Source organism: Cutaneotrichosporon oleaginosum (genome assembly GCF_008065305.1).
Source record: "Cutaneotrichosporon oleaginosum strain ATCC 20508 chromosome Unknown ATCC20508_contig02, whole genome shotgun sequence".
Classification (NCBI taxonomy): Eukaryota; Fungi; Basidiomycota; class Tremellomycetes; order Trichosporonales; family Trichosporonaceae; genus Cutaneotrichosporon; species Cutaneotrichosporon oleaginosum.
In genome coordinates, this window is record NW_027072171.1 from 2,550,820 (window position 1) to 2,578,687 (window position 27,868).

Consider the following 27,868-nt stretch of genomic DNA (forward strand, 5'->3'; position numbering starts at 1 on the left):
TGGAGATGATACTGATGGGTGATGGAGATTCAAGGGAGCGGGTGGATGGATTGGAGAGAGCTCGTTGGCCGTTTGGCGCGTATGAGGATGGATTCCAACTGCAACTGATTTGGAGCTTTGGAGAGCAATAGCAATAAAGCAGCGTAGACAGAGGTGATGGAACGGGTTAACGGGGGGCTCTGGAATCTGGATGCGCTGAATGCGGATGTGCCGTTGGAGACTGCAAGAGACAGCGGTACGTTTGCCCACTCGAGTATCAGAGATCAAAGGAGAGGCGGGTGTAGGATTGACGATAGTGGGATCTGATGACATTGAATGCATGCTAAAGTAGGCCAGAGGCTTTGTCTTGAAGATTCCATGTTGGTAGATGTCTCGGACTAAAAGAGCTACGGGCTACGGGCGAGGAAACGACGAGGCGACGACGACGAGGAGAGAATAATGAATGGTGGGTGGCCAACTCTCTCCTCCTCGACCTCGTCTCCTTGTCTTGGCTCGGCCGGCGCGGTCCACCCCTCGGCCCTTCATCTCGGCATCAGTCTTATCAATTAGTCACCGCTTCAGGCAATTTTGAGACACCTGCTTCCATACTCATCCAGCATTCTACACGTCATTTATCTCGTCCCAAAGTGAGAGTGGGGCAGCCATCAGTGTTGGTCAAACGGGAAACGGGACGAGGACCCGTTTCACTTTGACCCTTTGGATCCTTCCGTCCATTTATTTGCCCCCGTGCGCACGAACAAGGAGCCTGGCATAATAATTAGCATAAGCCATACATTGTAATCGAGATTAGCTTCAAGCGTGGAATGGGTCGAGCGCGTGCGTGCGGTCAAGTCTAGGGTATACTGAAAGGGCGCGTCCGGGAGGGATGGACGCGGTGCACGCGCCCCCCTTGACGCGCCTGGATCCCATCCAGCGGCCAGCGCCTCGTCGAGCGGCTCGAGTGGCTGCCACCTTGTGCTGCTGTGATCCATGCCATGCTCTCTCCACCACCACTCTCCATATCCTCGTCACTACTCTCACTCTCACTCTCACTCTCACTCTCACTCTCACTCTCATCCTCTCATCTCATCTCTCTTCCACTCACTCCCCTCTCTCTCTCCCCCTCTCTCCTCCCCATCTCCTCATCTCTCCATCTCCCCCCCCCCCGCCCGCCCACACACCGTCTGTACATTCTCCTCAACCTCTTCTCCCTCGCTCCTCTTCATACATCTACATCCAAGAGATACCCAACTCCCCACCCCCCCATCCCGGGGACATAATCCCATAAATCATCACCAACCATGTCCGTCGCCGCCTCTTCCGCATCCCTCGACCACGGACACCACTCGCACCCCTCCCTCACCGAGAGTCAGGGCTCTGTCCTCCACGATTACCTCGGGGACGACAACGATGCCTCCGTCGCCGACTTTAGCGAGATCGCAGACGACGAGCACACTCACACCGATGCCCCCGATGATGTGACCGAGGCCGGCCGCGACAGCGAGGACAAGGAAAACGGCCCCGCACACTCAAACGCCAATTCAAAGGAAGGCGGCGTCAACAAGGTCCTCAAGAGTGGTGTATTTGGTGGTCAGTGCTGACCCCTCCCCCTCCCATCGCGCTCCCCTAAATCGTCGTCGTTTCCAATGCGCTGACCCCCCAGCCTCACCCAAGAACACTGCAGCTCGCAAGGTCGTCAAGCCAGCCGCCACTCGCATCTCGCTCGCCAATCGCAAGCCCTTGACGGCCCCGACGGCAGCCTCAGCTGCGCGCACCGCCAACGCCGCCGTCCCCGGTGCCCAGCCGCCACGCCCGAAGACAGCCTCATCGTCATCAACCGGTCCGGGATCACCCCGTGTCACTAAAGCGCGCCCCCTGGCATCGTCGACAACTCCTGCGGCCAAGGCGCGCACGGGCTCCGCGGCCCCGGCTATGGCAACGGCCACTCGCAATAGACCGACAATCAACAAGCCTACTGCGTCTTCCGCTGCTCCAACCCGCACGACTATCTCGGCGTCGAGTGCGGCCGTGCAGAAGATGCGCGAGGCTCGCGAGGCGCGTCAGGCTGCAGCGGCCGCCGCGAGCAGTGCTCGCGGATCCGCGTCCACCCCTCCCGCGCGCGAGCTCACGTCTGTCGCTTCGACCACGTCCACCCGCACTGCTACTGCGCCTGCGGCCTCTGCTACAGCCACGAAGCCAGTTGCGCGCCCTCGCGCTTCTCTGTCCGTGTCCACCGCGGCTTCTGCATCCGCCCGCACTGCCGCTCGGCATGTCACTGCGGCCTCGACATCTTCTCGCCCTCGTGCGAGCCTTGCGCCGGCCTCCTCCGGTGCCTCTGTGGCTAGAAAGGTAGCCACCGAGGCTGAGGTGCAGGCCCGCATCGATGAGATCACCAAAAAGTTTGAGGAGCAGCATGCGACTCTTGAGGCTAAGATCGCCGAGGAGAAGGCCAACCTCGAGGTCAAGCTCGCCGAGGCTGCCGAGGCCAGCGAGAAGAAGTTTGGCGAGGAGAAGGCCGCGCTCCAGGGCAAGATTGCCGAGCTGGAGGCGCAACGCGACGAGCTTGAGGCTAAGTGAGTACACAGCGCGCGGCATGTGTGTAGCGTGACTGACCCAAACAAGGCTGGCCAAGGTGACCGAGGACCATTCTGCCGCTCAACAGGCACATGCGAGCACTACCGACAAGCTGGAAGAGCTCCAGCGCTCTCACTCTCGTAGCGTTGAAGAGTCGACCAACTCGCGTGCCGCGCTCATTGCCGAGCACGAGGCAAAGATCAAGGAGTGAGTCGGATCATGTAGCGCAGAAACAACTAACGTCAGATTGACTGCCTCCCACGAGGAGTTTGACAACCAGGTCAAGGCCCTCGACACCGAGCTCTCCGAGGCTCTGTCGGCCAAGACCTCGGTCGCCGCCACTCTCGAGTCACTCCAGGCTGAGCTCGCCGCGAAGGTCAAGGAGCATGAAGCTTTCGCCCTCAAGGCCAAGGAGAACACTTCAACGCTGGAGGCCAAAATCGCCAAGCTAGAAATCCTCAAGAAAAAGCTCGAGGATGAGATCGCCGAAGGTGCTGAGGAGGCCGAGAAGAGTATGGCCGGCGCTGTGTCGCTCGAGGGCAAGCTCAGGGACCTGCAGGAGGAGAACGCAGAACTCCAAGTTGAAACCGAAGGCGAGCGCAAGAGGATCAGTGAGGAGCGCACCGGGTGGGAGAAGGAGCGAGCTTCACTCAAGAGTGAGATCGACTCCCATCTCGCAAAGAGCACCTCGGCCAAGGATTCCCTTGACAAGTCTGTGGCTTCGGCCGAGGCGTACGCGTTGGAGATCAAGGTACACTAGAATCGTGCTCACAGCATCAGCTTACTTTAGACCCTCAAGACCCAGCACGCCTCCCTTGTGGAGACCCACGCCGCCCTTAAGGAGTCTCATGAGGTGCTCGTGGCCCAGCACTCGGACGTCTCAAACTCGATCGCCGCGCTTAAGCAATCCGAGAGGTCGTCCCAAGAGGCCGTGACCAAGCTTGAGGCGCAGCTGAAGGAGGCTGAGGAGAAGATCAAGGCCTCCGCCGCAGAGGCATCCGGTGCCGCCGACGCAGCATCTGAACAGCTCCGCACGGAGCTCGCTGAGGCGGTGACGGCTCGTGATTCTGCCCAGGCCAAGCTGGAAGCCGCAGAGAAGGAGGCTGCGGGCTTACGTGATGCCGCGTCCTCCGCTGCTTCGCAGACTGAAGCCCTCAAAGCCACTATTGCGGAGCTCGAGCAGCAGCTCAAGGCGGCCCAGGCGGAGCATGAGGCTAAGCTGTCGGCTAGTGTCCGCGAGGCGCAGGAGAAGGCGTCGGCCGAGCACAAGACAGCCACTGAGGCTATCAAGGCCGAATATGAAAGCAAAATCGCTGCCCTCACCCAGCAATGTGCTTCGATCAAGAAGGAGCACGAGGCCAAGGTTACAGCGCTCACCGCTGAGCTCGACAGTCTGAAGAAGAACGGAGAGGGCTCCGCCGCAACACATGCCAAGGAGCTCGACGCTCTCAAGGCGGAGCATGCGACCAAACTTGCTGCTGCGGTCGCTGCGGCCAAGGAGGCAGGTGACCAGGCGCTTGCCGACAAGGTCAAGGCTCTCGAAACCCAGCACGCTGAGGCGACGAAGACACTCACTGCGACGCATGCCAAGGAGGTCGAGGAGGCCAAGGCTGCCGGCACCAAGCAGGCTGAGGAGCTCCAGTCTCAGCTCACGGCGTCGCGCAGCGAGCACGAGGCTGCGAAGCAGGCACTTGCCACCAGCGTGGGTCAGCACGAGTCGGCTGGCAAGGAGCTTGAGGCTCTCAAGGCCTCACACGCGAAGGAGCTCGAGGCGCTCAAGGCGGCGAACGCCAAAGAGACCGAGGCGCTCAAGGCCTCCCATGCCAAGGAAACTGAGGCGTTGGCGAAGGATCTCGAGACGGTACGCTCCGCACAGGCCGCACTGGCCAAGGAGCTCGAGGACGTGCGCGTTGCCCAGGCAGCCGCTGCCAAGGAACTTGAGGCGTCGCGTGCTGCCCAGGCTAAGACTGCTAATGAGCTGGAGGAGGCCCGCAGCGCTACCGCCACCGCAACCAAGGAGCTGGAGAGCCTCCGCGCGAGCCAAACCGCGGCTGCGAAGCAGCTCGAGGATCAGCGTGCGTCGGCGGCCTCGACCACCAGAGAGCTCGAGGAGGCGCGTGTGCGTCTCAACGACGCTGAGACAATGCGCACACAGCTGCTCACCAAGCTCGAGAATCTTGACATGCAGCTGGCGCAGCGAAAGCACTCTCCACCCGGGTCACCTGTCAAGCGCGCGGGTTCGCCTTCGGAGATCGCACAGTTGCGCAAGGAGCTCGAGGCGCGCACTGACGAGCTTGAGGGCATGAACCTTGTGAGCCCTGTTTCCGACCGCGCTGACGATAGATGCTCGAAATGAACCGGACCGAGTTCGAGCGCGCCATGGACCAGCTGAAAAGTGACCATGCCGCAGCCCTCGCGAGCGTGAACGAGACCGTCGCGGGCCTGCAGGAGCAGCTGAAGACGGAGCTTGCCGAGAAGACGTCGGCGCTCTCCAAGGTCCGCCAGCTCACGGCCGGCTCGGACGGCTCGCCGCGCACCGCGCACATTGCGCAGCTCGAAAACACACTCTCGCAGCTGCGCGCCGAGGTCGCGAGACGCGATGTAGCGGACGCACCCAACGCCCCTGACGATGTGAGTCGTGTCCAGACGCCGCTGATGCCAGGTCGAGTCCACCGACGAGGAGCTTTAACGGTAGACGGGAGATGTTCACGACTCTACGATTAATCCATGCATATACTGTACTGTACTTGCGGCGTGGGTATTGCAGCGTCCGTCGAGAAGGCGTGGAGCGGTAATGCTTTATTTGGGGGAAAGAGCGGACGGGTTCAGCAGAGCGGCTCGACTTACGCTTCTTGCCAGTATCCCTGCCCCACTCTGTCCGCGGTCTTTGATACGACAAGGAGGCCACTGTCCGCCAGGTGGGCGATAGAGAGCTGAAGCCCGCCAGAAGTGGCCGATTAATTACGCGGCGGGTGAGACGAGACAAGGCAACGAGACACGCCTCACGCAAGTCCACGAGGCGGTGTACTGACTGCCCGGATAATAGCTACATTGAAAAGTTACAAATAACAGTGAGTTTCACAACTGTGAGAGAAGTATACTAACACAACGGTGGTACGGAGAGGGCGTGTATGGCTCGAAATCGAGGAAGTTGTTGCGCATCGGAGTGGCTGTGTGCACAAAGGCAGCGGCGGAAGGGGGCCAAGTTGGCGCGTTCGTTCTCAAGCTGAGCTCGGCGGATTTAGGCGAGGTGGGTGTCCTTATGCTGTAGGCTCTTGTCGCTCTTAACCCAGTCATCGCGCACGATTTCGAGCTCGATTTGCTCGTGCCCAGAGTCACTCTTGAGGCGCGAGACGTCCCATCGAATCCAGCCCAAGGACCCCCACACACCGATCGTGCAGAGTGTCGAAATCATCTTCGCGAGCACATATGGGAGGATATCGACGATCGCCTTGCCCTCCGCTTTAGTCTCGAATGGGAACCAGCCTATGTCGAGGGCGGTGCTACCCGACTCAGCGAGTGGAGCCAAGAGCGCCATCGCTGTGCCGAGGTCACTGCATTCTTCCGGCAAGCGGTGCATCGCTAGCTCCTTCAACCCCTGCTTCGCGAGAGCAGGAACCAGCTCTCGCCACCCCCCACTATCCTCACTGATCTCAGAGGAGACGATGAGTCGAACGGGATGGCTGAGGTGGCGGTACGCTTCCAGAACGTCGAAGCTGCGCAGCTCATCGTCCGCTCCAAGGAGGAGGGTGTCGAGATTATCAGCATGTGTGAGCAGGTGGTGGAGAGATGCAAAGTCCAGTGTGCTTGGAAATGTGCGCTCCTCGGGCCAGTGGTAGGACAGCGGGGACCACTGCAAAGAGCGGAGGCGGCTGGGGAAGGTGGTCGCAGCGTGGCTAGAGGATCCAAGCGCCCCGTCGCGAGGGATGAGTTCCGCGAAAAGGAGCGCGAGCGTGGTCTCATCAGTGACTCCCGAGAAGAGCACAAAGTGAGCGAGATTTGGGAGTGCACGCAGCACGCGCACAAGCAGTGCGCTTTCCTCCCAGCACGACCGCTTCCGGTAGCGATGGCGTTCGCCTTGGACCAGCACACCGTTGAACATTTGCATGCTGAGTTGTAACACACTAGTGTGAGCAATGAAAGCTCGCGAGGTCATTTCTCAGCTTACACCACATGCACCGCCCAGTCCGCACGCAAAACTCGTTCCGCCATAGCGATGGTGTGGATGTAGATCTTTCGGAAGAGGAGAGGGCGTACTGCTGCGTAGACTTTGCGACAGATGCGCGCAAATGCCCGTAGGGAGGCATCCTCGTTACGCTCGCTAATCACCAGGAGCGGAGAAGTACTGAGGGTGGTGCCGTAGTCTGCTATCAGCATTTGGAGGATCAGTGGAACGAGGAGAGAGTGGCTGGCAAAAGCGAGGAAGGTGCGCACCCAGCCAAGTTCTCTTCAAGCGATCCAGAGGGTCGTCCAGATGCTCTCCGATTAGACGATAAATCTCGGGATAGAAGGCCGCAAACATGTTGAAAGTGAACGAAATGATATTGTGGAATGGGTGTGTGAGAGAGAGAGAGGGGAGAGCGAACGTGAGAGTGAGAGAGTGAGAGATACGTACAGAAAGAGAAGGCGAGGTGGAGGGGGAATTTATCTAGTTGACAACAATAAACATTCTCCGTAGGGTGACGGGCATCCTGCCCCACTCCTAAATCAAATGACGTGTAGTGCGGCCTCAATCACCCCCGCCCATCTCGACTTTCCTGGCTCATGTCGCAACCAACAACACAGTACATCATCACCATCGCCCGTCCTCCTTCTTCTCGCTCGCTCCCTCCTACCCCCCCCCCCTTCTTCGCCTCGTCTTTATAAGCTCACCTCCATCATGTCCGACTGGTGGACACAGCCCTCGACGCCTGCGCGCGCAAGTGTCTTCCAGTCCCCCGCCCGTGCTTCCACCAGCCGAGCTCGTTTCGTCGCCGACGACCCCGACCCGTCCGCTGAAGCACCCAAGTTCCTCCCTTCGTTTGTCGCCAGCCCGGCCGGCAAGCACGTCCTGGTTAGCTTTCGGCGTCTGGTGGTGCTGATCATCAGGGCACGTCCCCCGGCAGCGTATCAAGCCCGCCCGCGCCCAAGCGCAGTCCGACCGCGCGCTTCTCCGTCAGCATGGCTGAAAGGTGTGTACTAATTGATCTTCTCCCCCGGTCACTGCCCCCTCTGCAATTCTCTTCGCGACCCTGTTTCTGTCATCTGTTTAAACACCGCGCGCCTCCTTCCGCTGCTGCCGCTTCCTGCAACACACATCCGCTCACACCAGTGTATCGTCCCCTCGCCTCAGCCGCTCTTCGCGCCCTCCCGCTACAACGGAAGACGAGATCCCAACCTCATCGCTGCATGACGATCCCATGCGCCCCGCCTCTGCCCCTGCTGTCGCGCCCGAGGTTCCGCCCGCTCTCGAGCCGTCGCTCGACACCAACATGCTCCATGTCTGGGGCCCACCTCCCGAGCACCTCCCCGCCCTCCGCGCTTATCTCGAGGGTATTGGACCGGTCGTCTCGTACGTGCCAGGGCCAGATGGAAGTAACTGGTGGACCGTGACGTACGCAACGCCTTTGGCGGCAAGCTACGCTCTACGTCGCCACGGAGAGATCGTCAGCGGGCGCTGGATGCTGGGCTTCAAGGTCGCTGGCCCGGGGAGCACGCAGGGCCTCACTCTGGTCAATGGCATGGCGCCTACTGCTGTGGTATCCGCCGGTGTCGGCACGCCTATCCAGCTCAACACGGGCAATATCATGCGCGCAAAACCTAAGCCTCAGGCGCAGACTGACGACTATGCTTGGGAGGAGAACGAGCAGCTGCAGTCCAGCTTGTTGGGTCGTGCCGCCGAGTTCATCGTGAGTTCATTTGTGTCGTGCTCTTTGCGGCTGACACTAGTTCGGCCGCTAAGGCGCACTGTACCGGTAGAGATGGAGGTGATCATACATTGGGCGGCCGTCATGTGCATAGGAGGAGCTGTAGGAGAACCAGTAAGTGAGTCTGTAGAGTGGACGGATAACATGCAACGGATGTTTATGCTATTCTGTGACCAGTTCGCACTACAGGCCGATTGTAAAGCGTTCAAGGGGAGCGAAGCTGCTCTCGCTGGCTGAGAACAGGTCGCGAGTCAGTCGGGAAGTGGGCATTGCACATGAGTTCATGAAAGCGTTCTCGGATTGCGGCATCTCCAGTCTGGGGCATCTCCAGTCAAAGAGGATCTCGACTGAGAAGGTTAGCTGTGCTGTAAAGAAGAACTGAAAACTCACACCGTGATAAGGTGGCCTAAGTAGCAGCGATCTCGACTGAGTGGTCAGAGCCAACCTTGCTGCAGGGCGACGTGTTGCACGACGCGTCAGACGACGGAGTTGAGCGAGTGGAACCAGTGCTATCAGTTGAGGGGGCTGAGCGCGGCGAGCCAACTCTCATGTCGAGTTTCTTCTTGAGTATGCTGGGGACGAAAGGGCGAGAGTGGGCGCTAAGACGCACCGTGCTGGGAGATATCGATGGAGAGTGTGGAGAGCTGGGTACCTTAGCGTCCGCATCGCTGACACCCTCAGAGGGATTGAGCCGCCCGTCGAACCAGTGGTCGGCGAGGCTCTCGGTAGCGAATGGGTCGAAGTTGGGAGCTGCGGCGTGGCGATCGCTGAGAACGCGAGTTTTGAGGATCCGCTCGCCCAACTGGAGGCCGTCGGCATGAGCGAGTGCGTGGGCCGACACATTATTGTCAAACTGGATCAGAGCCGCAGTATCGGAAATCTTGATGACCCGATGGATCGGGCCAAAGGTAGTGCTAAAGATTGTGGTGATGGTCTCCGCATCAGGGAAGGAGTATGGGTCCTGTCATCAGAGATCAGTCTCGAATGGAGATGCCCACGAGGTTCTCCACCAGAACCGTGCTCTCAGGCTGAGGCTCGTGGCGGTTCGACACGGTAGGCGGATGGGCCACGCGGTTGGGGAGGGAGCCTGAGTATTAGTAGCTGCTAGTGGCCCAGCCTATACTCACTATTGAGCATGTTTTTAGCCTCGCGCTGCACAAGGGCCCACGAAACGTCAAGCTTCGACCCGCTGAGAAGTTAGCTCTGGCAGGCGGGCGACTCACTCAATCCATTTGCCGTTCATTTGGCGCATGGCCTCGATTGCCTCATGATGGGTAGACATAAGGACAAAGCCACTGCAGGTCAGCGATGCTGTCTGCCTGTGACTCGCCGGCGGCGACCGATGCCGTCGAGCTGGGAGAGAAGGATGGAGTGCTCGACCATGCCGAAGGGCGTGAACATCGCCTTGAATTCAACCCTTCGTGTCAGCTGCTTCCAGTGTCGAAACCTACTGAGTAAGGTTAAGAGGAAGGTTTAGAACATATAGGTTGCGAGGCTGGCTGCTCGTGTTGTCAGTGGGGTTGAACGGAGACGGCTGAGCCAACGAGATCCCAAAGCCAGGCGGCGCGACACGAGGACGCGATAGCTGAGAGACGAAGTCCCATGTATCCGCCAGGGGTGAGGGGGTAGTCGACGGGCCGGTGCCTACGCGCGAGATTGTACTGGGATCAACAGGCGCGCCAATGAAGTTCAGAACAACTAACATGCCGTTGGCAGCAAAGGCCTCGCGGAGACGGAGTAGTCTGGCGACCTCGGCCTCGGTGGACACCCAGACCTGGGCCCACTGGAACGCGCCCTTAGTCTGACTGTGAAGGAGGATGCCTCTGAGACGAACTATGGTCAGTGACAGCGACAGCTCCCTCCGAGGAAGGTGGACGAACCGCTCTTGCCGAGGAACTCGCCTAGAGCCTCGGTGGTGACTGGTGTCAGCGATGGTCTCATGAGAAATTGCGTGGGATTTCAAAAGGGTGCTTACTAGTCTTGTTCAAGCCGTAAATGCGAACCTCTTCGAGGCCAATGGCTGCAGCTTGCATTTCAGATCGAGCTGAGCTGGGGTTTAGAGGGGAGAGTGTCACGGGAAGTGGGGGTGTATCCACAGCCGCGCAAAGCAGAGGCAGGGAAGAAGGCGATTTGAGCAGTGAAGAGGGGGTGAGATTAAGATGAGTGGTGATGGCGAAGAGTGCGTCGCCGGACTCTTTAGGAAGGAGTAGACGATGATTGAGGAGTAAGTGATGAAGAGAAAAGAGAAAAGAGAAGAGAGTGAGAGGAGAAGAGAGTTGAAAAGGAAAGTGAGTTGCTGTGCTAGCGGGGTGGAAGCTGGCCTGGTGAGGAAGGTGGGGGTTGTGGCAGAGAGTGGCTGTTTGTCATCTCCGAGGTCCAGCATAAGCCCGTTCTCGCTGTGCTCGCTCTCACTGGTGACAGGCAGCAGCCTCATGTGTGCTGCGGACGGCTAGTTGTCGGACATGATGACTGGGAGCATGGGAGAGGAAGTGTCGGACAGAGGAGTGGCGCAATGGCGGTCGATCTGTTATATCCGACCGACTTATGAGGTATAGTGCAGACTATGTCGGTATGGGCCTGTCCTGCGTGGGAGCGCATGCCCGTAAATCGTTGGACCGTGAACCATGGAGATCATGATCGTGGTGAGTGTGGAAAGTGTGGGGTTAATGACGATGGAACTGCAGGAGGAGAGGCAGCAAGACATGAGCTCGGAGCAGCGCGCAGCATAGCCCCCTCGGGCCCCTCGGACCATGTCAGATCTCTTGCGCCCTCCAGATGATCTTGTCCATATCGCTCCCGAGGTAGCGCCAGTCGGAGATCCGACGGCTAGCCACTTCGTGTTCTCTCAGTCCGTCATTGCAATCGACTTAGTAGCTCAACAGCCCAGACAATCTGAGCCTTGCTCTTCTCACATCTCGAACGACCAGTGTTTAATGTTGTAGTTGAGTAGCCATGCTGGCCACTCTGGATATGCTGGACAGAGACACGGACAACGTGAACGGCGGAGTTTACGTTCAGCCGCACCAGCCGTACTTGAGTGTGGAGCAATTCAGCATCACAGGCTATCAAGCCAGCACACGCACCAGGAGACAAGATGCTCGCTGCTCGCTGATCGCTAATTGTCGACGGCGGTAAGGGCGACGAGCGCGACAATGTGCGTGAGCACCGTCCAGGTGCGTGATGCGGACGTTGGATCGGTGGAGGTCCTCATTACACTAGAGGTATTACATCAGATTACATTGCCTAAGGAAGTTGATTCCGCTCCCCCCGCCACGCGAGCAGTGACGACACTGACAAGTGGTGAAGGCTGACCGCTGACCACTCGCTGTTGATCGCTGGCGCGTTGCTTGCTTCATAAATCGCAATCGTCAATCTCAACGTCGCTCAACCACCGCATCCCTCTACTCATCTCGGAAACATGAGCTACGGTTTTGGCGGCAACGATGGTACGTCTGCTTACTGTTCGTGCGATACCGCTCGGACGCGGCCGCGCGCTTCTCCTCACGAGAGTATAGTTGACGGACGCTGACTGCGAAGGATTCCCTCCCGGTGGGGGCGGTCCAGGAGGCCTCTTCGCTCACCTAATGGGCAACATCGGCGGGCGCCGTAGCGCTGCTCAGTGAGATTCTTGTATTAACATCCAGGACGCTAATGCCAGCAGCTACGATGACTATTTCAAGGCGTTCTCGGTGGCAACCATGCCCCACGGACATGATCGCCCTCAACTCATGTATGGCGGCAAGAGTGAGTTGTATTTGGCTGGCAATCGAATGTCGACTAACTCACCAGTCATCATGCCCCCCTCCGCGCTCGCGCGTCTCAGTGAGTAGCCGAGGCCCGCGGAGGTGCGCATGCTGACTTGACCCAGCGTCTCTCGATATCGATGGGCCGTGGACCTTCTGCCTACGCAATCCTCGGAACCCTCACATCAACCAGACGCATGCTGGTGTGCTGGAATTTATTGCCGACGAAGGGATCGTGTACCTGCCGGCCTGGGTGAGCTTATCGCAAGAACCAGAAGACTGACAACAGATGATGCAGACTTTGCAGTTGAACGAAGGCGACCCAGTGCGCCTCACTGGCGCGGAGCTGCCGAAGGGCAAGTTTGTCAAGATTCAGGCGCAGTCTGTCGACTTCCTCCAGGTGTCGGACCCCAAGGCTGTGTACGTTGATCGTAGGGCACGGGCGCTGACTGAGCAGCCTGGAGTCGGCCCTCCGCGCGTACTCTGCTCTCACCAAGGGTGACATTATCGAGATCACCTACAACTCGCTCGTCTTCGAGTTCCTCGTAATGGAGACGCAGCCTGAAGGGACTGGCATATCCATCATTGACACGGATCTGGAAGTTGACTTTGCGCCGCCGAAGGGGTACGTTGAGCCAGAACGTAAGGCGCCAGCTCCACCCCCCACAATGGCGGACAAGCTCAAGATTGATACGGCGTCGATGGAGACTTCGCGCCCACAGTCTTCCCTATCCATCCGCACGTCGGGTTCAGGAGACAACGCTGTCGAAAGCTTTACTGGTGTCGGGCACAGCCTCAGCGGCAAGCGTGTCCGAGGAAAGGGCTTAGCAAAGAAGATCGAGGAGGTGGACCCCGCCAGTAAAATCAACCGCAACCTGTGAGTCAAGGTCGTCGAACTCTCTGGCTGACAACAGCGGGCCTCGCATCATCACACCCGACAACATCGAAGGCGACCGCAAGGTTCCTGGGCCGCTCATTTTGCCCGCGGGCAAGTTCTTCTTTGGCTTCAAGTACGTGCCCTTCGATCCCAAGAAGGCGCCCAAGAAGCCGGAAGAGGGTGTCGTCGTTGCGCCGTCCCCATTCCAAGGGCAGGGTAATTCTCTGCGCAAGGGAGCTGTGAACAACGCCGCGGCTTCCGCATCTGCTCCTTCTCCGACGAAGCCCGAGGACGACGACTCCAAGCCCGACCCATGGGCAAACCTTGGTAGCGGAAACACTCTGAGCGGGCGCAAGCGCACAGCGGAGAAATCATCGGAACACAAGATCACATCTCCACAGCAGCAGGCGCGTGACGACGTTATAGACGCAACGATGCTGGATGAGGACGACTTCATGTTCGGAGAAGACTACGATGACGACGATTACATTGAGGTTGACTCGGACTAGTCATGGTGTCAACTGCCACCTAATGACGGCTGGCGAGGGATCTACGCGTACATAATGTATATGGGGGGCATCCTCGGTGAGGGGCCCACGTCACAGCATAGGAGATGTCCAACAACCCGGGGCTCGTATGCATGTAACACTAGACTGTGACAATAGTTTTGCTCCTCTATGCCTTACTCAGGCGCTCCTCGTACGCCTTCCACCCCTCAGCGCGGTACTTCTCCGCCTCGGCGAGGACAGCTTCCGCGCCGCCTTGCACGCCATAGATGCCGCGTCCGACGATGATCACGTCGCAGCCCGAGTCGTAAACAACCTCGCGGGGTGTCCTGTACTGCTGGCCGAGCTTGTCGCCCTTAGCGACGAGCCCGACGCCAGGGGTCAACACGAGGAAGTCCTCGTCTGCGTCTCCGCCCTCGTCGACACGGCCCATGGCAATAAACCCAACGACCCAATCACGCCCGGCCTCGCGCGCCATGCGCACCGCAGTGCGCGTGTACTCGCCCGTAGCGAGGTTTCCTGCGCTGCTCATCTCAGCGAGGAGGAGGAGGGCGCGGCCGAGAGGCTTGCCGACGACGCCGAGGCCCGTGATAATCCCCGGGCCGGGGAGGGGGTGTGCGTTCGTCATGTGGCTCCACTCGGCGATGCGGTGCACGCCGCTCGAGTACTGCAGGCTGACGGTGTTGCCGATATCGGCGAACTTGCGGTCTTCGAAGATGACGAAGTCGTTCTCGTCCGCGAGGCGCGCGAGCTCGGCGGTCAGCGCAGGCGTAAAGTCCTCGATGATGTCGATGTGCGTCTGGCGTCAGAGAAGCCTCGCGGGACCGCACCTTGACCATGCAGACGGCGGGGGCGACGCGGCGGACGACCTCGAGCACGTCCGCAGACTTGGTCACGTCGACCGAGACGCAGAGGTTGGTCTTCTTGCGCTCCATCGTCTCGAGGAGGCGGCGCGCCGTCGCGTTCGGGTGCGCGGCCGCGCGCGCGCCATACGTCTTGAGCGTGGTGGGGTGGGGCATGGTGCTTGCTGCGCGAGCAGAAGAAAGAGAAGATCCGGCGCGCGCCGAAGTGCAGGCCAAAGTTGGAATTGCAGGACATTCATTGCCAGGCACCCGTGGGAGATCGAGCCACGTGCTCGGCTCCGCTCCAGGCGGCACGGCTACCCGGCCTCCATTGCCGGTGGCCTCGGTGCCCATCTCAACATTGTCAACCACTTGTCCCACCATGCCGCCGACGCCGCTCTTCCCCGAGGCGGGGCCGAGCAACGCCCATCTGAGGCCGCACCTCGTCGAGCTCATCCCGCAGGAGCAGCTGCGGCTCGTCCTTCACCCCGTGTTCCGATATGTGTTGACTGTGCGACATGAGATGACCACGCTGACAGCAGTACTTGGCTCACCACTACCCACGATACTTTTTGCGCATCGTCAACCGGCACGAGGAGGCGTTTGCGCTCGTGCTCCTGCTCGTTGAGCGGCATCACTTGTGGAAGCATGGTGAGTCATCCCTCACAGCACCCCGTCACGACTACGCCCGCTCGGTCGCGCCTCACTCGGGCTCACACCAGACGCATCGCTCTCCGAGTTCTTCTACCAGCTCCGCCTGGTGCCGGACCACACGCCGACGCCGCGCCTCAGCAGTGTGCATCCGACGACGACGCCGCGGCTCTCGAACCGGCAGCGGTGGGGGATGCTGCTCATCCTCGTGGGCCTGCCGTACGTCCGTGCGCGCGCCGACGACGCGTACGACCGCTGGTCGACGCAAAACGACCCCGAAATCGCGCTCGCAGACCAGGGCCCGCCGCTGAGCCGCGCACAGCGCCTCTTCGTCTCCCTCTACCCGTGGCTCAGCACGGGCTTCGAGGCCACGCTGCTGGCCTACGACTTCGCGTACCTGTTCGACAAGACGCCCTACTTTCGCCCATGGATGCGGTGGCTCGGCGTGCACGTCGAGCGGCGGCAGGACGCGGAAGACCCGAACGCCGCCCAAAGCCTGCTCGCCAAGCTCCCGCCGCTCCTGCCCCCGCTCCTCCTCATGCTCAAGTTCGCGCAGTGGTGGTACTCGCCGACGTCGCCGCGCTCGCTGCCCACCACGCAGGCCAGTAAGAGCATGCACACGAGCGTCCTCCCGCCCCGCCCGCTGCCGATCTCGCCGGAGAGCGGGCTCCTCTCGCCACCCGGCACGCCTGCCGAGGACGGCGCGGTGGGATACACCATCGGCGCGGCAGAGTTCGGGCACTGCCCCATCTGCCGCAACAAGTGGCAGAACGCCGCCATCCTCCCCTCCGGCTGGGTGGTGTGCTGGCGCTGCGGGTGGGACGCGATCACGGGCGAGGGTGATCTCGGCGAGGCGGGGAAGGGCAAGTGCCCAATCACGGGGGTTGCGGTACACCAGAGCGAGCTGCGGCGTGTGCTTGTGTAGTGAGAGTGTGGAGTGTGTGTTGGAGCGCAAGCGTGGCGGAGACAGACAATACATGTGCATGGATACGGTACAGAATCACGGCGGACAACAACTCTATGGCGACGCGACGCGGTAGCTCGCCTTCCACTCGTCTCCCTCGGTGTCGAGGTACTCGATGCGCACAAACTCAAACTGGAATCAGCTGGGTCGCGAGGTGAGACACTCACGCGCGTGTCGTCCCGGAGGGCGCTGGCGAGCTCGACCGCCTCGATGGCATCGAGGCCGAGGTCGCGCCCTTCGATGCGCACGTTTCCTCCGGACCAGAGGTGGATGGGGGACTTTGGCTGGCGTTAGGTCTCCTGCTGCGGCAGATAGCAGATAGTGGCGGCACGGAGTGGCGGGGCTCACCTGCTGCGCGACGATGTGCGCAATCATGTCGCCTGGTGTGCGCGAGCGCGACGACGACGTCGACGACGCAGATCCGACAGACGTGTTCGAGTTGGAGCGGGCCTTGAGCATGGTGGATGGGGAGTGTCGAGCCGGAGCGCGGCTGCTGCCTTTTTGGCTGTTGCGCTGCGCCGCATCGTGCATGTCAAGCGTAGACATCCAAGGTGGAGCGCCCGTCCCACCCCGTCCGTGTCATCCGTTGCACGCTCGCCGATCTCTGCCGTGTTATTCTCAATCTCAATTCGCGGTGGGAACTATTCTCTCATCCGGCCCGGGCCAGGCGGGCCTTCTCGGCGCCACGACGTGGGTGGCGGGCGCGATCGGTGCGTTGTTTGGAGCATGCACCGGCACGCCGGCTCGGCTGGCGCCGCGCTGACGCCACACCCGTGAGCATGTGCATGTGCATGAGCGTGAACAGTGGCGAACGTTCTGTTGGCCAGTCTGATGCAACTCGATGTATCAGCGGCGGAAACCCCTCAATTGGCGGCGCACACGTCATCACATTGGCACATCATATCGCTCATCCCTCATCGCGCATGGATAGTGTGGGAGGTTCACGCGTGCGAGTTGCGCCGGAGCCCGAGCTCCATGTCGAGGTGTGGAGATGTGGAGATGGTGACGATGGAAACTGTTCTTCCGTCCCGGTGATCTGTTGTTCTATGCGCCCTGCACCGGCGCCCCACGCCCCGGACAAGCCGGCTGGGACGATTGATCGCACGCACGCTTCCGGCTGGGTTCGGGTGGCGACCGGCGGAGAGTGATAGCGTGTGCGATGGAGCACCGTGTGGTGTGAGGTGCAATACAAGTGCGGCATTGCGCGGAATCGCCCACGCCCGCCGACATCCACTTGTCTATCAGTCATGCGATATCGCGCACCCCTCGTTCCTCCCACCCCCTCATACCGAAGACTGATTATCGCTTAGGCATGCTTAGCAGAGGCACGTTCACGACGCCAGCCCAGGTGAAAATAGCAAATACATTACGACTGAACCCCAAGATCTGGCCAACTACTCGCACTCCCCTACAGGTCCTGCGAGTACACCTGCTCCTTGCCTTCCATGCTGGCCTGGAGGCCGTTGAGGCGGTCGACCATGGGCCAGAGCGACTGCGGGAGCGTGCTCTTGAACGCGGGGTCGGTGGCGTATCCCAGCCCGTGCTGCAGGAGGTTGCGGGCGCGGCTGGTGTCGCCGGGCGGCGGGCAGCCGTAGCACCCGTGCAGCGTACGCCGCTTCACTGCGAGGTTGTACTTGCCGACGTGCACTGGGGTTAGATTCTTTCCGTGGTCCACCTTGCCCGTCGTCGCCCGCCCACTCACTAATGTTGTTGTTGTAGAACACGCCCTGGCCCTTCTTGAGCGCGAGCGTCTGGGCGCCCGGCATCTCGCCGCCCTCGAGGTTGGCCTTGCGCTCTGCGCTCGTGCGCACGCGGTTGTGGCTGCGCGGGATGGCGGTGAGGCATGCGTCGTCGTACAGCGCAACATTCCACTGGATGCTGTAGTGCTTGATCTTGAGCTCCTCCTCCTCCTCTTCGGGCGTCGCGGTCGCCTTGATGTCGTCGCGGTGCCACGACAGCGCATAGTCCTTCTCGAGGGGGTTGACGAGGATGTTGAAAAGTTCTGGTGTGAGCGCTACCCGGGGACAACGCACCAAACTGCATGTCGTCGCGCGTCACGCCCATGAGCGCGGCGGAGACGTCGAGCAAGTCGTCGCTGCCGTACCACTGCGCGAAGACGGGCTGGGCGAGGTCGGGGTGCATGATGTTCTGGACGCCCCAGACGTCGTCGCCCTCGACCCACGGCGGGAACTGCTTGCCGACCATGCGCACGTCCTTCCACTCGCGCCGCCGCGCCTTGTCCGTGACTTCGTCGGCGGCGGCGCAGAGCGGCTCGTACAGCTCGTCGGGGATCAGGCCGTCGATAATGACATAGCCGTCGGTGTGGTACTGGTGTGAGCGGCGAGCGGCGAGCGGAGCGAGCCGGGGCGGGTGCAGCAAGCAGCGACCCGAGGGCAAAGAAGGGGGGAAGCCGGACCACCTCCACCTCCACCAGAACTCACCTTGTTGACGATCTCGTCAAGCTGGCTCTTGGTGAATGGCATGTTCTCTGCTGTAGTGTTGTGTGTTGTGTGCTGCGTGCTGCGTGCTGCGTGCTGCGTACTGTGTGCTGCGCTGTAATGATGTGCGGGGGTGTCGTCTGTCGACCGACTTTATGAGCGGCGCGAGACAGAGAATCGGCGCGTTCGCCGACCCGGTCCCGGCCGGCGTGCCTCCCGACGACCAGCGGGGCCAGTATTTGTTCATTGCCAAGCCCAGGATTCCCGTGCATGCCCCAGATTCCCGTGCGGGGCTGCACATTCCCGTTCGCGGGCGTGTGATTGACTATTGCGCGGGGGTGATTGACTATTGCGAGGTCGACTATGGTGAGGATGACTACTCCAGATTGACTATTCGCGGATTGACTATCGTGAGGATTGACTATTTCTGAAACCGCGATGACACGCCGTGCGCCCCGAGTGCTCGGCCGAGCGCGACCACCGCCACGCACGTGGTATACAGATGCATCGGTCTATCATGCAATGAGGCAGAATGGCAAATGGTCATGAACAGGGATGAGCAGGAGGAGCACTACGCCTTCTTGCCGGCCTTGGCCTCCTTGCGCTTGCGCTTCTCAATCTCGCGCCGGCGTGTTTCGAGCTTCTCCTTCTGATTGTTAGCGGGGGGTGGGGGTTCGGCCGGTGCGTGCTAGTCGCTCTGCGCGCGTTCTCTGCGCGCTCTCTCCCCGCGCCTACGCACTTGCGCTCTCGCACTCGCACTCTCATTCTCTCGTTCTCTCGTTCTCGCGCACTCGCTGCGCTCGTGCACTCGTACTCACCTCAGCTTGCCGCTCCGCGTTCCCATACTTCATCTTCTCGTACAGCTTGGCCTTCTTGTTGCTCATCATGATCTTGCGGAGGTCCTCGTCCGCGCGCGCGTTGGCCGCCTTCTTGCCGCCGTGCAGCTTGGTCGCCTCCTTGAGCTGGGCCTTGAACTCGGCGTGGCTCGTGCCGTTCGCCTCGGCCTCGAGCTCGGCGGCATGCACGAGCGCGGGTTCGGGGTTCTTGGCGGCGGCGAGGAGTGCTGGGGGGAACGCGGCGTCCTTCTCCTCCTCTTCGTCATCCTCCTCTTCGTCATCGCCCTCCTCCTCCTCCCCCTCCTCCTCATCCTCCTCGGCAGCCTCAGCTCCCTCAGCCCCAGCCCCGGCCTCCAGCCACGGCCGCTCCGGCTCGCCCTCACCGTCCCACGGACTCAGGTGGGGCGGGAGGAGCTTGCCGGGCGCATACTCGTCCGTGGCGAGGACTTTGGCGCGGTTGACGCAGTCGGCGACCCACTGCGGCTGGACCCACACCCACTTGCGCCCGCCTTCGAGCTCGCGCCGCCGCTCGTCCGTCATCGGCCGGTCGATGAGCACGTGCGTGATCGCGTCCGCGTTCGGCGCTTCGCCGGGCGACGGCGCCGCGAGCGACGTCACGACCTTGCCGCCCATGGCGCGGATGACGAACTCCCACGTGCGCGAGCTCGTCTCGCGCGAGAGGTAGAATGTGTACGGCGAGAACAGGAGCTTGTCCTTGTTCGCGGCGGCGTCGCTCTTCGCCAGCAGCGACGTGTATGTCGGCAGGGCGCCGGTGGCGACGTCTTCGACCTCGGCGTTCTTCGCGGGGCGCGCGACGAACTCCTCCTCCTCCTCGGCCTCTTCTTCGGCCATCTCGACGTCGTCGTCGTCGACGTCTTGGACGCGTGCGGTGATGCCCTTGATCGCCCGCTTCACCGCCTTCTTCGACACGGCGGCGGGCGCGGCGCCCACCGTCTTGTTCTCGACGAGGCGGAACGCGCCGACGGCTTCGCCGCGCTCGTCCATCTCCACATCCAGCGGCGGGGGGTAGACGAGGTTCTCGTCCGTATACAGCTTGTACAGCACGAAACTGCACACGGTGCGGTACAGCTCGAGGAAGGTGAGGAGGATGCGGAAGTCGACGTCGTGCGGCACATGCTGCTGGAACTCGTACCCCTCGAGCCAGCGGACGGTGACGGGCGCACTCCCGTGCCCCGGCACCTCGACTTCGTAGTACACGCCCTTGATGCCGAGGAAGACTTTGCGGAGTGCGTGTGTGCGGATCGCCCACACCTTCCACTCGTTGTTGAGGCGCGCGCACTCGGCAATCACTTCGCGCGGCACGAGCGTCTTGCCTGGAATCGGGTTCGTGGGGAGCTTGCTGAAGAGGTGCACGAGGTTCAGCGGGTCTTGGAGGTCCTGCAGCGCGAGCGTGAATGTCGGATAACGCTCTTTCACGATGTGGTCGAGGCGCGCGACGGGTTTGGCCTGCTCGAGGTTCTTGGCGAGGCCCCACTCGCCGCGCCCGACGGCGCGCGCGAGCTTCTTCGAGAACGCCTTGTGTTCGCGGAACTTGGCGAGCAGCGGCTCGTGCAGCAGATACTGGATGTCTTTGTGGTAGTAGAACGACGCGGGGGCCGACGAGCCCTTGTTCGCGCGCTTCTTGTGCAGCGGGTCGCGCGGGTAGATGCCTGTGTGTTAGGTCACGCGGCCAGGCGTACGGAGTGAGACTCACCCTTGAGAATACACAAGCGACGGAAGTCGGACAGCGACACCTGCAGCTTCTTGAGCGCTTGGTTGCGGGTCACGTAGTTCTTGGCCGCGCCGGACTCGCCCTTCTTCTTGATTTTGGCCATGGTTGATGGCGTGTGGTGTGGTGTGGGGAGAGGAAGTCGAGTTGCCCGACTCTCGTCGCCGGTCGCTGGTCCTCGTCGCAAAACATCAGAGGTGGAGGCGGCAAGATACGAAATTTTTGATCCCGCCGGCCGCACGTGGCCTCCACTTGCACTTCCCACTTGGCCACCCATCCCAATTCCGCAATGCGATTCACGGCCGGAGAGCAGTTCAAGGCCGCAGACCCGCTCGCGGCGCGCTCTCAGCATGCCCAAGAAACCAAAGTGCCCCGTATGCGGGTCCCGCAAATGGCGCAAGACGCGGGACGGCCAAGTGGTCTGCGAAGACGGGCACGTGTTGCAGGTGCGCTTAGCGCGTGCACGCTGACACCAGGGCGTGCGGACGGAGACGAACGAGATGACGGGGCCGACAGCGCACGCGCTGCAGAAGCGGCGCATGCTCAAGGGCGGCGAGCGGATCAACAAGCGCAAAGTGTACGGCCGCGCCGACCGGGGCGTGTATCACGGCGCGCAGGCCGAGGCGCTGCGCTTGCAGGGCTTGCAGGTGTTGCTGCGGCATCAGGTGGCGGCGGTGCGGCGGCTGTGGGGTGTGCCGGAGGCGCTGGAGGCGATCGCGCGCGATTTGTGGGCGTATCAAGTGATTCTTAGTGGGCGGGAGGGGGGGAGGGGGCGGAAGAGCCGGCGGCGGAGTTTGGGGGACGACGTGACGACGCCGACGCAGACGGACGGCGAGGGGGAGGGGGAGGGGGACAGTGGGAGCGAGAGTGGGAGTGATGGGAGTGATGGAGGGAGTGGGAGCGGGAAGAGCGACAGCGACAAGGAAGAGGAGAGCGAGTTCGAACTCGATGCGGACTTGGTTGCGCTGGACGACGACGACGACGGCGACGGCGACGGCGATGCCGACCCCGGCCCCGACGACGGCATAGAAGGGAGCGAAGACGAAACCAAACCACCATGGAAGCGGCTGCGCGCGCTGCGCATCTCGGACGTACTCGTAACCCTCGCATTATCGCTCTACATCCTGCGGGTGCCCTTCACCTTCCAGCGCCTCGAGGCGCTGGTAAACACCGCCCAAATCCCATATATTGACTTTGCGCGCACGACGCTTCTGCCCCCGCCGATGGTGCGGCACATGAACCGCGGCGTGCGCCGCTCGCTGCGGCCGCAGCGCGCGCCGGCGGCCATGCACCTGTGGGAGAACACACACGTGTTCGCGCGCGTCCTCCACGTCTACTTTGCCGTGCCGTTGCCCGAGGCCAACATCCCCCCCGTGGCGTGGTTCGTGGTCTCGCAGCTCGGGGGGACGGGTGGGTGCCGCTCCGGACGCGCTGACGCCAGCAAGGACGTACGACCAGGTCGTGCGGCTGCTCGCTATCGTCGTCCCGAACCTCGGGATCACCGCGCGCGCATATGCGCCGCGCGAGGTCGTGCGGCGCACGGGCGCGTATGCCGCCGCCATGCCGCGCGCGTGGGACGCAGTCATGCCAGAGCTGACAGTCGCCGCCGCGTGGGTGGTCGTTATGAAGATGGCGTACGGGCTGGATGGGCGTACGAGGTGTGTGCGCACGAGAGAGCAGAGAGGGCGGAGGCAGAGAACTGGGAGCTGACGGTAGGCTGCGGCTGCGCGCGGACGCGGCGCTCGGCATGCCGAAAATGGAGGAGTGGGTGGGCGAGCTCGAGCGCCGGCTGTGCGCCGGCGCATTCACAGGCTCGTTGCGCGATCTCGAGCCGCTCCAATTCCACGAGATGGGCGGGGTGGCAATCGACGCGTTCCTCGATCGCGCGGAGCATGTGCTCCTCGCCGATCGCGTTGGGGGCGCGGGCGCGGCGTTCCCACTCCCCCGCGTCGCGCGGACGGCGTACGATCCGAATTCGTGGGCCGCGTTCCACGCGCGCTCCGAGGAGGCGAGACCTGCTCGACATGCACGCATGCGCACGCGCAGCCGAACAAAGTCTGGCCGCGCGCAGGGCTGCGCGTCCGCGCACGACATGACGACGCCCGACCTCCCCCTCCTACCTGGCGACGCGGTGCGGATTTACACCCTCGACAAGGGTGTGCCGCACGAGCTCGGGATCGTGCTGGCGTCGGCGGCGGCGGTCGTGGGCGTCGACGTCGACGCGGTGCGGCGGCTCGTGAACCGCTTCGAGAGGCGGATGGAGCGCGCGCGGCCAAAGGGCCCGGCGGGGCGGCGGAGCCTCGGCGCGTTACGCGAGACACGGAGTTTTGGGAGTTTGGGTGAGGTGCGGTAGGCGCGCGTCATGCGAAGCGGTCGGAAGTGCATGGCATTCGGCGGTCCTGATATCTGGTATGGCTAGAGTGGACGCGTTGATGCGTGCATCTTGGCATGGCTCATTTAGGGCGGTTTCTCCGTATGGCTATCGTAGGTTAAGCAAGTCTATCTTGCGGCCGCGCTGAGTACTCCACCCACCCACTGTCTTATTATCCACAATATCCTCTGACAGGTGAATATCCACAATTCCCTTGGCGCGGGTGACTTCGCCTCGACGCGCGCGTCAGCATCAACTCGAACTCTATTTAGTCGACCTTGCTCTCCTCTGCCGGCTCCGCTCCGCGCTCATGCCCCCTCCGACCCCCACCCCAACTCTGCACCCAGCCTGGCACATGGCACACCCGGACCTTTTTGAGTAACTCAGCACAGCCCTGTTCCCCCATCTTGTCATTTTACAAGTTGGCGTGGAGAGTAACCTCGGCGGAATAAATGGCATGAATGCGTTGAATGAATAGAGAGCATGCATATTGGCAACTGGCGACTACGGGCGATCAGATTGAGCACAAGTCGATCAAACCAAGGCCTTGTTTGCAAGCGAGCTGAAGCGAACCGAGGCTTTTGCGATGAGCACGAGATTTGTAACGCCGAGGGCGACGCGACGGCGACGAACGCAGCGCAGCGCAGAACAAAGGCTGTACAGTACAACAACACGGCGTGACTTGCATGAGTGGGAGCTGGGAGATGGAGTCGTACTGGAATATTGCAAGGTTGAAACATCCCTGGACGGAGGACACACCTGGGACCTGGGGACATCCCACATCCCACGCCGCAAACGCCACCTTTTAGCCGTCCACCCTGGAGCGTGGATATAAGGAAAATGGAATAAGAAGTATTGTAATGAGTACTATTGTATTGTATTTCCCCTCGCGCATCATCCATCAAAGAGGAGTAATAGTGCTTTCTCTCTTTCCCTTGCTCCATCCATTTGGCCCGTCACTCTCTCTCTCGCTCCCGTCGCTCTCTCTCTCCTCGTCGTCGTCGTCGTCGTGAGTTGCTCTCTCCATCTCATCTCATCTCATCTCTCTCCCGGACACTAACCACAACAACAACATCTACACACACACACACACCATCTCCATCTCCATCTCCATCTCTCATCTCCCTCCTCCTCCTCCTCCTCATCTCTCCTCCGCCATCCCTCCTCCTCAACCCAACCTCAACTGCACCCGCGCACGCCCCAACCCCCTCCCTCGCACCCCGCACGCTCATCAACGCACCCTCCTCCCTCTCGTACATATACTACCCAACCCCCATGGCCGCCGCTCACCTCTCCCATCATCCTCGCCCCGCCTCTCCTCCAATCTCGGTCCTCTCACGTCCCCCAATCCTCCCCATTCGTTCAACTACCGCCGCCTCCTCCTCCTCCTCCTCCTCCTCCGCCTCCTCCTCTTCCTCTTTCGCATCCGGTCAATCTCTTTCCTCTGTACTCTCTATACCCACCGACACTATCATCGACGGACAATCCTCATACTCATCCTCCTCTGCTGCCACCACCACCAAACGCAACTCGCGCGGCGCTCCTCCCTCCGCTTTTCAACGTTCCCGTTACAGTGCCCCTGCCCCCCCACTCTTTGACGGTCAAGACACTCGCAAAAGCGTCCTTGACATCCTCAAATCCATCGACAACGAGTGGGAAATTCTTGACCCCACCGCAGTCATCCCCACCGACCTCAACTCGTCGCCCAAGCGCTCGCGCCGCTCAAAGGGTGAACGAGTTTCCGCAATGTCTACAGCCGATCCCTCGCGTCAAGGCGCTCAGAAGAAGCCCAGCCTCTTTCGTCGTCTAACACAATCTTCATCTTCACAATCTTCCGCTCCTCCTCCTCCTGTCGCTCCTCCCGCAGCCCCGCCCCAGCTGCCTCGTCTTTCAACTCTTCTCAGTGACAGCTCTGCCCCTCTTGCGTCCGTCACCAAGGGTGGTCCCGTTGGTGGTGTCGGCGGTGTCGGCGGCGGCGGCGCATACCCAAGCAACCCCGGCAAACCCACCCCCACCACCACTATCACCACCACCACCACCACCACCGGCGGCTTGACGTCCGGTACGCTGTTCGGAGATTCGCCACCTCACACCCCTGTCTCATACAATTACAACAACACACACTCGTTGCCTCCCGGCGCTGCTGCACCCACACCATCCTCCAGCAACATGTCGCCTCCTAACGGCTTGGACGCCCAGCGCTCTGGCTTCCGCGTTCAGAGTAGAGCTCAAGGTGAGCATTCCGCAACCTACCCCCCCCCCCCCCCCCCCCCCCCCCCCCCCCTTCTGTTTACTAACGTCACCAGATGGCGGAGCGCCCGTTCCTGCTCCCCACGCTCGCCCAAACGGAACGCCCATCGCAATGATGCACCGACAAGCCAACGGTATGCCCAACGGCAACACCAAAAACAACGGCGGTGTCGCTCATCCTCATGATGTGCATGCTGCTGCTGGGCCCCGGCACATGCAGCAGAATGGCATTTCTAACGGCGGCGTTGCGGGACCTGGCCTGCCCAATGGGCCTCCCATCGGCATGGCCAAAGCGCTGCCAAGCAGTCCGCCCCAGGTACCGTACAAACATCTCGCCAACGGCCAGCAGAACAATTACGGCAACCCCATCAGCCCACCAATCGCTCAGCCAAACCAGTTCACAGCTAACACTCCCCCCAATATTCAAAACGGCCACGCTCCCTCTTCGCGTCCTCCTCTTTCCACAACTGTCGCAAACGCAAACAGTCCACGCGCGCCGGGGCCGTATCCATCAAACGGAAACGCTATGCCCAACGGTCACGGTCACGGTCACTTCTCGCCACCTCCAATGTCGCGTCCAGGCCCACCTCCAGGTCACCAAAATCCCCTTCCCCTGCCTCCCGGGGCTGCTCACCGGTCGGCGCCAATGCCCGCATTGGCCTCGCCTCCGATGTCACCCCCGACGCCGCAGTTCAACCCCTTGGACCCCAAGGGTGGGTTCCCACAGCAGGTCTACTCGCGGCCGCCTCTGCTTGACGGCAACGGCAATGGCAGCGCCCCCCCTCGTCACGAATCGTCCAGATCTCTGCCTACCCGTACGACGTCCATCGACATGACACAACCGCGTGCTCCTGGTCCATCGCCGCCAACGCAGCAGTATTACGCACAGCCTAACGGCGTCGTCCCCCGTCCCAGCGCTGGTATGGCCCCTACCGCCGCCAACCAGCAGTACGCTTCGCGCAACCCCTACGTTGTGCCATCTCAGATCCCCGTCCAGAATGGCCCAATCGGCAGCAACTCTACAGTTCCGCCATTGTTCGACAGAGGCTTGAGAGCTGCACCGTCTCCTCCCACAGCGCCCAATGGTGGCGCCGTCATAGCACCTCCTGCGCGCTCTACTTCGGCCAAGCAAGGCGGTCCGATATCTCCCCCCACTGTTGGACGTCCCCTGCCCACCGAGCTGGGCCAGTCGCCGCCTGGCGCATGGCCATCAGCCTCAGCCACGGCATCGGGCGCGACCGTCCATGTCATCGCAAGCAGTGACCCTCGCAGGGTGGCCCAAGCTGGCCCATCCGGACACTCGATCGCCCCGCCCCCCTCGTTCTCGACATTGACAGACGTCGCACCCCCAATGGCCAGCAACGCGTCCTCGCGCCCAAAGATCACCATTCCGTCAACATCCACACAAACCACATCTCCTCCGCCGCAGCCACAGCCGTACACTGCTCCAGCCCTGGCGGCCGCCACGGCTGCAACCAGTCCTGCGGGCTCTACACAAGCACAGCCACCAAAGGGATCGAATCTTATGTCGCCCATCGAGTTCACATCATCTTCTGCCGCTGTGCCTGAACGACGTGGTGCCAAGCACGAGGCACGTCAGCCCTCTGGATCATACGCAGGAGTTGGCAATGGTGTTCCCCCAGTCGCTGTACTTGCTGGCAACCAGCTTCCGCCTCGCACTCGTACATCTGTTCAAGCCCAGGCAGCGCGTCGGATCGCTTCTTCCCCGCTTGCCAGTCCTGTCGTGTCCATGCCGCCCAGTCCCACCCATACCACGCACACGCCCTCTGCATCCACCGGCTCTCGCTCGGTATCAACCGCCTCCGCCGCATCGGCCGTTGCATCGCGCTTCTCGCGGCGCTCAGAGTCGCCTACCCAGTCGGGTGCCAGCAGTCCGAGCACTGCCAGAGCGTCAAGCGTGATGGACAGACCGCGTCCAAAGCTTCAGCATGTGGTCGAAAAGTCGATGACAAGCTTGCTTGTGCATCCGCGCATCACCATGTCGCTGCTGCCGTTCCTCAACATTAACAGCTTCCTAAACCTCCTCGGGTCGGATGATGAGTTGCGCAAATACATCTCAGGCGAGATGGTCGGCCGTTGGGTCATGCGCGAGTGGGGCATCACTATTGAGCGCGAACGTGGGCGCTCGTGGCCTGGTCTGACCGTCTGGGAGGGTTTCCGTGAGTACAACTATCCAGCTCC

At 61.4% G+C, this 27,868-nt stretch overlaps 12 protein-coding genes across 12 annotated transcripts; 6 read left to right on the top strand and 6 right to left on the bottom strand.

The window, feature by feature from the left end:
- Nucleotides 1-1,280: 1,280 nt before the first annotated feature.
- On the top strand, nt 1,281-5,242 carry COLE_02687 (uncharacterized protein; the record flags this gene model as incomplete). Its single annotated transcript, XM_018424576.2, has 7 exons — nt 1,281-1,569; nt 1,643-2,552; nt 2,602-2,760; nt 2,800-3,304; nt 3,344-4,864; nt 4,897-5,184; nt 5,216-5,242. 7 exons carry the CDS (start codon nt 1,281-1,283, stop codon nt 5,240-5,242), a joined length of 3,699 nt encoding a protein of 1,232 aa, XP_018275167.1.
- A 552-nt stretch (nt 5,243-5,794) lies between these two features.
- Nucleotides 5,795-7,075, bottom strand: COLE_02688 (uncharacterized protein; the record flags this gene model as incomplete). The annotated part of the gene is made up of 3 exons (XM_018427052.2): nt 5,795-6,677; nt 6,722-6,917; nt 6,988-7,075. 3 exons carry the CDS (start codon nt 7,073-7,075, stop codon nt 5,795-5,797), a joined length of 1,167 nt encoding a protein of 388 aa, XP_018275166.1.
- Nucleotides 7,076-7,432: 357 nt separating this feature from the next.
- Nucleotides 7,433-8,696, top strand: COLE_02689 (uncharacterized protein; the record flags this gene model as incomplete). The annotated part of the gene is made up of 3 exons (XM_065626226.1): nt 7,433-7,606; nt 7,642-7,724; nt 7,865-8,696. The coding sequence occupies 3 exons, from the start codon at nt 7,433-7,435 to the stop codon at nt 8,694-8,696; spliced, it is 1,089 nt and encodes a 362-aa protein (XP_065482495.1).
- A 737-nt stretch (nt 8,697-9,433) lies between these two features.
- COLE_02690 (uncharacterized protein) lies at nt 9,434-10,492 on the bottom strand (the record flags this gene model as incomplete). Its single annotated transcript, XM_018426116.2, has 7 exons — nt 9,434-9,546; nt 9,587-9,648; nt 9,683-9,754; nt 9,911-10,120; nt 10,163-10,292; nt 10,340-10,378; nt 10,435-10,492. The coding sequence occupies 7 exons, from the start codon at nt 10,490-10,492 to the stop codon at nt 9,434-9,436; spliced, it is 684 nt and encodes a 227-aa protein (XP_018275164.1).
- Nucleotides 10,493-11,877: 1,385 nt separating this feature from the next.
- Nucleotides 11,878-13,588, top strand: COLE_02691 (uncharacterized protein; the record flags this gene model as incomplete). Its single annotated transcript, XM_018421595.2, has 8 exons — nt 11,878-11,905; nt 11,997-12,078; nt 12,118-12,203; nt 12,249-12,281; nt 12,328-12,455; nt 12,492-12,622; nt 12,654-13,079; nt 13,117-13,588. 8 exons carry the CDS (start codon nt 11,878-11,880, stop codon nt 13,586-13,588), a joined length of 1,386 nt encoding a protein of 461 aa, XP_018275163.1.
- Nucleotides 13,589-13,754: 166 nt separating this feature from the next.
- Nucleotides 13,755-14,604, bottom strand: COLE_02692 (uncharacterized protein; the record flags this gene model as incomplete). Its single annotated transcript, XM_018421037.2, has 2 exons — nt 13,755-14,384; nt 14,416-14,604. 2 exons carry the CDS (start codon nt 14,602-14,604, stop codon nt 13,755-13,757), a joined length of 819 nt encoding a protein of 272 aa, XP_018275162.1.
- A 205-nt stretch (nt 14,605-14,809) lies between these two features.
- Nucleotides 14,810-16,003, top strand: COLE_02693 (uncharacterized protein; the record flags this gene model as incomplete). Its single annotated transcript, XM_018427050.2, has 3 exons — nt 14,810-14,938; nt 14,970-15,078; nt 15,150-16,003. The coding sequence occupies 3 exons, from the start codon at nt 14,810-14,812 to the stop codon at nt 16,001-16,003; spliced, it is 1,092 nt and encodes a 363-aa protein (XP_018275161.1).
- A 93-nt stretch (nt 16,004-16,096) lies between these two features.
- COLE_02694 (uncharacterized protein) lies at nt 16,097-16,501 on the bottom strand (the record flags this gene model as incomplete). The annotated part of the gene is made up of 3 exons (XM_018425639.1): nt 16,097-16,174; nt 16,210-16,326; nt 16,391-16,501. 3 exons carry the CDS (start codon nt 16,499-16,501, stop codon nt 16,097-16,099), a joined length of 306 nt encoding a protein of 101 aa, XP_018275160.1.
- A 949-nt stretch (nt 16,502-17,450) lies between these two features.
- COLE_02695 (uncharacterized protein) lies at nt 17,451-18,525 on the bottom strand (the record flags this gene model as incomplete). Its single annotated transcript, XM_018424574.2, has 4 exons — nt 17,451-17,689; nt 17,745-18,044; nt 18,076-18,370; nt 18,484-18,525. The coding sequence occupies 4 exons, from the start codon at nt 18,523-18,525 to the stop codon at nt 17,451-17,453; spliced, it is 876 nt and encodes a 291-aa protein (XP_018275159.1).
- A 526-nt stretch (nt 18,526-19,051) lies between these two features.
- COLE_02696 (uncharacterized protein) lies at nt 19,052-21,151 on the bottom strand (the record flags this gene model as incomplete). The annotated part of the gene is made up of 3 exons (XM_018421594.2): nt 19,052-19,129; nt 19,299-20,986; nt 21,031-21,151. The coding sequence occupies 3 exons, from the start codon at nt 21,149-21,151 to the stop codon at nt 19,052-19,054; spliced, it is 1,887 nt and encodes a 628-aa protein (XP_018275158.1).
- A 244-nt stretch (nt 21,152-21,395) lies between these two features.
- On the top strand, nt 21,396-23,398 carry COLE_02697 (uncharacterized protein; the record flags this gene model as incomplete). The annotated part of the gene is made up of 4 exons (XM_018427049.2): nt 21,396-21,491; nt 21,522-22,455; nt 22,487-22,703; nt 22,762-23,398. The coding sequence occupies 4 exons, from the start codon at nt 21,396-21,398 to the stop codon at nt 23,396-23,398; spliced, it is 1,884 nt and encodes a 627-aa protein (XP_018275157.1).
- A 1,293-nt stretch (nt 23,399-24,691) lies between these two features.
- COLE_02698 (uncharacterized protein) lies at nt 24,692-25,852 on the top strand (the record flags this gene model as incomplete). The annotated part of the gene is made up of 1 exon (XM_018419893.2): nt 24,692-25,852. The coding sequence occupies one exon, from the start codon at nt 24,692-24,694 to the stop codon at nt 25,850-25,852; it is 1,161 nt and encodes a 386-aa protein (XP_018275156.2).
- Between the last annotated feature and the right edge of the window lie 2,016 nt (nt 25,853-27,868).